The sequence below is a fragment of the Delphinus delphis genome, chromosome 3 (assembly GCF_949987515.2).
Source record: "Delphinus delphis chromosome 3, mDelDel1.2, whole genome shotgun sequence".
In the NCBI taxonomy this organism is placed as follows: domain Eukaryota; kingdom Metazoa; phylum Chordata; class Mammalia; order Artiodactyla; family Delphinidae; genus Delphinus; species Delphinus delphis.
The window spans coordinates 114579705-114589328 of NC_082685.1; the positions used below are offsets into that span (position 1 = coordinate 114579705).

At 45.6% G+C, this 9624-nt stretch overlaps 1 protein-coding gene across 4 annotated transcripts in view; it reads right to left on the minus strand.

The window, feature by feature from the left end:
* The window catches only part of HEXB (hexosaminidase subunit beta), a 42661-nt gene extending 33349 nt beyond the window's left edge, over window positions 1–9312 (minus strand). For 3 of the 4 annotated variants that reach the window (XM_060009318.1, XM_060009317.1, XM_060009315.1), the window contains exons 1-3: window positions 8974–9312; window positions 5121–5266; window positions 167–232 (exon numbers count right to left, since the gene is read on the minus strand). In XM_060009318.1, the coding sequence (XP_059865301.1) occupies window positions 167–232; window positions 5121–5266; window positions 8974–9224 (463 nt within the window). In that variant the 5' untranslated portion in view covers window positions 9225–9312. The remainder of the gene's footprint in view (window positions 1–166; window positions 233–5120; window positions 5267–8973) is intronic. The other variant, XM_060009316.1, reaches the window with a different exon arrangement.
* Window positions 9313–9624: the final 312 nt, after the last annotated feature.

The window sequence follows — 9624 nt, forward strand, 5'->3', positions numbered from 1 at the left end:
TTCTCCCATGCTTTAAGTGGTATATATTTAATGGCATTGTTTTGGAAATACCCAACAAATCATTCTGTAAAGAGCCCAAGGAAGCAAAGTTTTGCTGTGCTTCATTTCCCAAAGTGGCAACTGAAAACATTTCCTTACTAGAAAATAACAATGACATAGAACTTACCTCGTAATACGCCCCAAACTCTGTTGGCAGTGAGCGAGGCCACTGGTCCTTTCACAAGTAAAGTATCTGTATTGGAAAAAAAAAATGTTTCTTGTATGGTGACAGATGGTAACTAGACTTATCATGGTGATCATTTCGAAATGTCAAATCACCATGTGTGTAACAGGAGCTAACATGGTGTTGTAAGTCAATTATACTTCAAAAGCAAACAAACTCATAGAAAAAGAGATCAGGTTTGTGGTTACCAGAGGCGGGTGGTAGTGGGAGAGGGAATTGGATGAAGGCGGTCAAAAGGTACAAACTCCATTATAAGATAAATAAGTACTAGGGCTGTAATGCACAACACGATGAATACAGTAAACAGGGCTGGATGCAGTATATGACAGCTGTTAAGAAAGTAAATCCTAAGAGTTCTCATCACAAGGAAAACAATTTTTTTCTTTCTTTAACTTTGTATCTATATGAGGTGACGGATGCTCACTAAATTTACTGTGATAATCATTTCATGATGTAAGTCAAATCATGACGCTGTACACCTTAAACAGTGCTGTCGATTATATCTCAAAACTGGAAGAAAAAAATGTTTGTTTTTAATCCCTCAATAACACACATTTCCCTAAACATATAATTGGTATTTCTGGATCATTCTTTTCTCCTGAGCTCCAGACCTGTTTCTCCAGCTGCCTCCTGTACATCCTCACTTAGAAGTCCTATAGGTTCCTTTAACTCCACATGCCCCACTCTGCACTCTTCCCTCTTTCACCTGTCGGGCTCTGGGCTCATCGCGCACCACACTCCGACCAGCTGATTTGCTCAAGTCAGGAACTTGGGTGTCACCTCCATGATTCCTCATTTTCCCCTGCAGGAGAGTTATTCTCTCCAACTACCCCACTACAGAGTAGGGTCCTACTTAAGCTAAGAATTTAAGTCAAAAGTGCAAACTCCTCAGTGCCCATAATTCCTTGGTGAAGCCTCCAGTATCACTCAATCTTCCATTCCCTCTAAGGCCAGAGAGTCTTCTCTACTCTGTCCCTTCCCTCCCTGTGCTCCCCTACTTGCCCTGTACCTACCTTCCCCCAACATTATCCTAAATCTTCCTTAAGACTCAATTCTTTTTTTTTTCAAATATTTATTTTTTTAATTTATTTATTTTTGGCTGCTTTGGGTCTTCGTTGCTGCGTGCAGACTTTCTCTAGTTGCGGGGAGTGGGGGGCTACTCTTCTGCTGTGGTACACGGGCTTCTCATTGTGGTGGCTTCTCTTGTTGTGGAGCACGGGCTCTAGGCGCGCGGGCTTCAGTAGTTGTGGCATGCAGGCTCAGTAGCTGTGGTTCGCGGGCTCTAGAGCGCAGGCTCAGTAGTTGTGACGCACAGGCTTAGTTGCTCTGAGGCATGTGGTATCTTCCTGGACCAGGGTTCAAACCGGCATCCCCTGCATTGGCAGGCGGATTCTTAACCACTGCGCCACCAGGGAAGCCCCAAGACTCACTTCTTAACTCACTATAGCTTAATTCAGCTTTGTCCCACTCAATAAAAAGTTCACATCCATCTAAAACGGGGCTCCAGTTAGCTGCTTCTGGGCAAAGGGGGCACTAATCTCTCAATCCTTGAAATCATACTCTGCCTGAGATTACCCCAATAGTCATCTTAGTCTTTGGAGAGGTTTGGGATGGAATCATCCACAGATAAAGGAAAGCACCAGAAAGCACAGAGAGATCGAAAGCTAAAGGGGTGTGACAGATGCAGACTTTGCCACGGTAGAGACATTCAAGGGCTGCAGGTTAATGATTTAATAGCGTATTTGGGCTGCATCCTCCTCCTCCACCACCCTGACCACCCCAGGCTGCCCCACGATAATTGGCTACAGGTAGGGAAAACCGTTCTATCAACAGCCAGTAATCAGGTAACAGTCTTCTGACAAGGTAGCCTTTGCCATCAGAAGAACAGAGTCATGAGTTAGCTAAAGGCCAGGCTAAGAATGCTATAGCTATTATGACCACAATCTAACCACGATTCTCCCCCTCTATACCCAATTCTTAGTTAGCTACCTAGATAGAGCTTACCATTCCACCGGTCACTGTTTAAAAGCCAGTTTTTGCCACATTATAGTTTTGAGATAGCCTGGAATTAGTCAGCCTAAAGAGTTATCTAAAAACATTAACATGTGGCATGTACCTCATGCCAATTATTTTCCAATAGCTGAGGACGGGCTGGTATTTAAAAGGATTCTGATTCAACTCAACGCAAAAACCGCAGATATAGAGCAGTTAGAAGGAGATTTTGGTTTCTAAATATATGGACAAATAAGCTATAGAATTTCAATTTTTATTTCAAAGCCAAATTCTTAGTGTTAACAGTGATTACCTCCCTGACAGGGGATAGGAGACATCTTTTTTTTTCAGTTATCCCTTTCTGTACTTTTTGCACCACACTGTGGTTTTGAAGGGGGTACATACAAATAACAGTAATGGGTTCCTCTTTTTAAAATAATAAAATGTGGGCTTCCCTGGTGGCGCAGTGGTTGAGAGTCCACCTGCCGATGCAGGGGACGCGGGTTCGTGCCCCGGTCCGGGAAGATCCCACATGCCATGGAGCGGCTGGGCCCGTGAGCCATGGCCGCTGAGCCTGTGCGTCCGGAGCCCGTGCTCTGCAACGGGAGAGGCCACAACAGTGAGAGGCCCACGTACCGCAAAAAATAATAATAATAAAATGTTACAGATAAGGCTAAAATCCCCTTTGAGATGACCACTCAACTCCCGCTATTTTCCTCAGAGGAAATATCAGGCCTTTTCTTAGGCATTTTCATACACATACCTGTAACAAGAAAATACAGTACTGCTTTATGTGTGCCTTCTTTTGCATGTTGGTATATAAATGGTATCCTCCTGTACACATTATATAAATTTCTTTGTCCAACTCAGCAATTTATCTTCGCAAGTTCTCCACATCTGTTCTTTATAACTCCACTTCTTTATTCTTAATTGTTGTACAGTATTCTCTAGTGTCAACTGACAAGATATATTTAGCCATTCTTCTAGTGATGAACATTTAGTTTTGCTTATAGATCTTCATCATTGCAGGCAAACTGCATGGAACATTCTTGATGTATGTAATTATTTCTCTACGGTAGAAATTAGTCTATTTCTGGTTCTGAGGGTATGCATATTTTTATTTTAATTGATGATGCTGTAACACTTGTCACTTTCTCCAAGATTTCCTCATACTCTTGGACAACGGTTGATATCTTGTTATTTCCATTTGTGTGTGTTACTTTTATCATCATCATCAACTAGTTTGAAACTAGTTGATCCTTTAACCAGAAAATTGCACAGGCAGCTTGTCTCCAGAAGCTTCCCTTTCAGAAAAAAGAGGGTTTGAAAAGCTGAATGGAAGATAGGCTATAACTCCCCAGCCTCGATATGTTCCATTTTTTGGAATTTACAATATGTCATTGTATTGCCTGTCAGCAAAGATTCCTTGGTAATTTAATGACCATTTCTCAATTCAGATTGCAAAACCTAATTAATAAAGTGTCTGAGTGCTGACTGTCAAGTAAAATCCCATGGCTGATGTTGGCAAATCATCCTGTTTCTCTTCTAAGAACAGCTACAGAATTGAAGAGAAATTAAGTTATTTTTCAGAGATGTATTAAGAAATCTCATCTCTATTGAGAGGATGAAGCGATGTACTTAATTGTCTGTGAGGCAGTCTGAGAACAAAGGAGTCACTCTTTTCTCTAAGATATGCATTTTCCTTTCTATTTTTACACCTGACTCACCAGTCTGCTCTTTCTGCACTAATCTTATATCACCCATTGATTGCTCTTTGATTCCTTGATACAATTCCACATTATTCCCAGTCAGTACACTCTACGGAAAAGGGCTGCCCATTTGTTTATTCCTTCTAGAACAATTTAGGAAAAGCCTTAGAGAATAATGTTTTAGGCAAACAAGAAGAATCATGTAGCTAAATGTTGATTACATTGTCAATCAATATAAATGAAGATGAAACATATATAATACAACATAAATATAAAAGAAAATGCAACACTTCACCCCTCCCAGTTCTGCATTATCTTTGTGTCAAGTTAAATTATAAATAGAGATCATGCCAGGACTGCCCTGGCGGTCCAGTGGTTAAGACTCCGTGCTTCCACTACAGGGGGCAGAGGTTCGGCTCCTGGTCTGGGAACTAAGATCCTGCATGGCTCCTGGTCTGGGAACTAAGATCCCGCATGCCGTGCAGCACAGCCAAAAAAGAAAAAACGAGAGCATGCCTATCAGCACAGACTTGTCTTCAAAGTAAACACCTAGATGCCCAAAAATCAGGGATAAGCCAGGTAAGTTTTGACACATCCGTACAGTTGGTAGAACATTATTCAGAGGCTAAAAATGCTGTCATAGAAAAATATTTAGTGAAATACATGTTTGTAATGGACTGTTATGCAAAACAGAAAAACCACAGGTACAGAACTACCCCTTTTTCATGCCACTGTTTACCATATGTTTCTATTTATATCTATGTAAAATATTTCAATGTATCACTCTGCAAAAAAAAAAATCTGAAATAACAGTGGTTAACTCTGAGTGCTGGGGTTATGAGTAATTTATTTCCTCCTCTTCACTTACTGTACTTAAAGATTTCCTACAACAATTATGTATTCGTTTTGCCATCAGACTTTAATGGTAATTTTCTTTTTTTTTTGCGCCACACCTCACGGCATGTGGGATCTTAGTTCGCTGACCAGGGATCGAACCTGTGCCCCCTGAAGTGGAGGCAGAGAGTCTTAACCACTGGACCGCCAGGGAAGTCCCCTAATGGTAATTTTAAAAATAGGAATTATAAACTCACTGGTCAAGAGCTCACAATAGTTCACGGCATGCAGCCAGCTTCTGGCACTCGAGCCTGTGACAAGCAGCTTTGTTTACAATACATTCACATGACGTAGGTACTCACAGGACTCATCCGAAGAGATCTTGGGGAAAGCGTCACACTCTGGGTCCAGGACAACCGAGACTTGAAGTTGCTGCAACTCCACTCCAACACAAAGATCAGCAGAGCCATGATGCCGCTTGTAGAAACCAAAAATATAGTCATAATATCTGTGTGAGAGAGAAAGTCAAACAAAATTTTAAAGCACTGTAGCCAAGTTTTAAATACATATGTGGTAGCAGACACTGTCGTTGACTCCGCAAACCCCTGCTACCCCATATCAGTCCAACTAGAGGCTCTCACCCCAAGCTGCACATTAGAATCACATGGAGGGCCTTTTGCAAACAAGTACTGATGTCCAGACCTTCAGAATCAGAATCTCCGAGAGCATGATCCAGGCACAAAGATTTTAAAAGTCCCCCTGCCACAATCCCAAGTGACTCCTATGAAGTCCCCATTAAGGACCAATAACCAAACTAATAATCCTGGGTGTGCAAGTCAATTCTGACCAGTGATGGGGCAGGGGTGGGAGGACGGGGGGAGGATGCTTCCTCTCCTAAGTGAGCCCCAAGAAGAAAACTTCTCTGTACGTGATACTTAGACCAGCTGCAGCCACACCAAAGATGGCAGAGCAGAGGTGGAAGGAATACGGATTTCCTAATCATACTGTTGAGCCACTTAGCCAACCAGCCCTGAAATCCTGCCTGCTTTTATATTTCCATAATGCAAGAGATAATAGGTTTTCTTTTTGCTCAAGCCATAATGAGTCAGGGTTCCTGTTACCTTCCAACAAAAGTATCCTAGCTAATACACAAACACCACAGAATTCTCACTAGGGCCTTGAAAATTTACCTTCTGCCGGTACCCGAATAGCAGAGAAGGAGGATATTAAATAAACATTTGAAGGTGCTAGAAGATACAAGATCACACAGGCCTCAAAGCCTATGATATTTAATAGATTTTGATAAGCCAGAAGGTTGTATATGCTACTTATATGTAAGACCATCTTGTGTTTTTCCAGGGACGTAAGGAGAGCTGGGAGAGTTCTGATGAACTTGGAAGTCAGTGTATGGAAGTTAACCAGTGAGACAGTGGAACAGATGAAGGTGCTGAGGACCTGTGTCGTAAGAAAGCCTTGACAGATTGAAAAGGAAATTAAGATCACTAAACTGTATACTTAGAAACGGTTAAGACAGTGATCTTATGTATATTTTACCACAATTTTTAAGGGAAATTACAGCTGCCAGCGGCTTTGAGATTTGAGTTAGGTGCTGGCTTGTCCCACATAAGGAAAATCTTGGCTCTGCATATTAAAACTCTAACAGAAAACTCAAAGGGTTCTGGTGCAGTGGTGTGCAAGGTCTGTGGGTTAATTTAGCTTTTCAGGAACTGAGGGAGCAAAGCTATTTGTTCATTTAAAAAAATGAGCAACTAGGGACTTCCCTGGTGGTGCGGTGGTTAGGAATCCACCTGCCGGTGCAGGGGACGCGGGTTCGAGCCCTGGTCCGGGAAGATCCCACATGCTGTGGCAACAAAGAGTTAGCCCCAGCTCGCCGCGACTGGAGAAAGCCCACGCGCAGCAAGGAAGACCCAACACAGCCATAAACAAATAAAATTTAAAAAAAAAAAAAAAATGAGTAACTAAAAAAAAAAAAAAGAGTAACTAGCATGTGACAGATCTTGTTCTAGAAGCTGAGGAAGCAGCCACGCACCAAACAGACAGAACTCTGCCTGCAAAATGCATAGTGTTTCAAAGCAGGGTTTGAGATAGAAACTGGGCTCTTCAGGAGCCAGAGAATCTGAACAAACTTGTGTGTTCCCCACGGCCTAGAGCTTCTGGAACAACCCCATCATGCTTTTACCCTGAAGTAGAGACTGCCCCTCCTGAGTTCCTAGAATGCTCACCTGAATGCTTCCAAGTCTTAGCCATTAGGGCTAATGTTTTATTTTTTTTAAGATCTTTATTGGGGTATAATTGCTTTACAATGGTGTGTTAGTTTCTGCTTTATAACAAAGTGAATCAGCTACACGTATACATATATCCCCATACAGGCCTAATGTTTTATAACCTGCTTCCTAACAATGCAGGGTATAATTAATAGCTGCTTCACACACATGGCATGAATTAGTTAGGCAATCCTCAGATAAGTACCTGCACTGCCTTGAGATGCCAAGATTTGTTTTTAAACCGTCTCACAGCTGATTCAAGTTCTGGTTATCTAACCGTGGTTAACTTAAGTCTTCCACGCTTTCTTGCTCCGGACGCGCTTTCTTGCTCCGGACAGGCTCCGGACGCGCAGGCTCAGCGGCCATCACTTCAGCTTATTACCGAGTCCTTACTTTACTAGCACGATGGCACAGAAGGAAAATCCACATTTATGAACTGAGTCCCAAAGCAAATATGGTGTGTTTGTTCTTAAAAGATTTCCTAGTCATGATCTTCCATTAGATGGCCTGCGGGTACTTTTTCCTTCTCAATACCCCAAGGCAACCAACCACCCTGATTTTACTTCTTCATCCAGGCTCTAGCCATTCTGACCTGTTAGCAGATTCAACATCAAAGGCTCATTGGAGTATGCATCTAAACTGAGGGTAACAATCTCCCTTTAATTGTACACAACCGAAGGAGAAGAAAACGTCTCTGCCATCAACGTCTTGAGCCTCTTCCGCCTAAGCTCCAGGCCTACCTGGGGCCAGCAGGTGTTATTAAACTAGTTTTGCATCTTTCCACCAGCTGCTTGGTGTCCTGCAGGCACAATTAAACTATAATGACCTCTAGGAACAGAGGCGGCCAAAATCTGAGGGAGAAAAGGGGTAGTACTGTCGGCACCAAATTACAATCCTTCGGGGCACTGAACACCTTCAGGACAGTCCTGCCCACACCGGTCGCAGAGTGAGCCTTACTGAAACATCTCCCCAAGTGCAATCTGTCTTGTACATGGTGTAGTTAGCAAAGCTAGCGTCGTGACACTACACTGTAAATCAACTTTACATCAATTTAAAAAGGCAAAAAAAACCCAAAAGCTAGCACCGTGGGCTCCCTCCTCACTACACAATTCACCCTGTGGCCAACGGGTTTACAGACTAGAGGGCTGTGGAAATGTGAGATGATAAAGATCTAAACAAGATGCTGGGAGAGTTAAGCACATAAGTGCTTCTGGGAAACAAAAGGAGAAGCAGATACTGCAGCGCAGCGACCATATCAAAGTAGTTAGGTGAAAATATCCAGCATTTTGCATGGAATAGAGATTTGGGAAGGGAAGGGGAGGTTTGGGCGGTGCTCCAACCTACGGACTTTCTGCCATCTGAATTGTAGCCAGATTTGGGGAGGGGGAGAGATGGCCTATAAATGACAAGCAACTTTGGGGAACCCCTGGTCCCCAAGCTTTAAGCACTCATCTTCCTCTCTGAACTCCCTTCAAATAAACTGCCGTTTCCCTCCCTCCTCTTCGTCTACCCCATTCTCCTCTCCGAGGCGAACACGGCCACTGACCCTGAGCAACGTACTCCGTCCACTCAGTATCCCGCACTCAAAGCAGGGTTCCAGAGCACCCAGGAAGCTCCTCAGGAGACAGGAGGGGAAGGGGAAGAGCTTGGGTTTCAGTTCGTGTTGGTTCGAGCCGGCTCTGCCATCTTCTAGACCTGTGACTGGTGGGGTCACTGGCCGACTCGGAGACTGTTTCCTCCCCTGTCGAATGGAGATTAGAGCGCCAGCGCGGCTGGATGGCTGTGCAGGTGGTAAGAAGCGCTCAGGTGTTCCTCCTCTCGCCCCCCCCCCCCACCCCGCGCCTGCACTGCGTCCCAGGGTAGTCTGTCTCTCCCCGTACCGGGGTCTCCGGGTCCCCTTCCCGCCCGGCCGCCCGTCGGGAGCACTCACCGCCGAAACGCTTCCTGCAGCAGTGAGCAGGAGGGGCCGGCCTTGGAAGTGGAGCTGTGGCCGAAGAAGAAGTTGTCGGGAGAGAGGTGCAGCACGCGCGGGGTGGTCTGCACGGAGAGAGGCATGGGCCAAAGACTCAGGTCCGGCGAGGCAGCGGCGACGGCGGAGGCGCGCACTGCCTGCACCGCCAGCGCCGCCAGCAGCTCCAGCAGCCTGGGGAGCCTCGGCCACCCCAGCCCGCGATGTTCCATGGCTGCTCAGCTGCTCTCTTCCGCGTTCGGCCAGGTATGCCCGAGCTGCTGCCCCGGTACCGGACTTCTCTTCCCCGGCGGGGAAGCAGGGAGCGCCACGCGCGCGCGCGTGAGTCAGAGTCAGCTGACTGTGTATTCCGCCCCGGCTCCGCCTCCAGAGCGACCACCGCCCCGCCCCGCCCCGCCCCGCCCCGCCCCGCCCCGCCCCGCCCCAGCTGCCCTCCCCGCCCCAGCTGCCCTCCCCGCCCAGCCCAACCCCGGACTCTTCCAGGCGCTGAGCGGGACGCTGGCTTCCTGCCTGCAGCGCTCGCGGTCTCCTCCCGGCCTCTGGACTTAGAGAAACTGCACAACGCACGCCACGAACACCTAACTTCCCCCACCCCTAACACCAGATAACCGG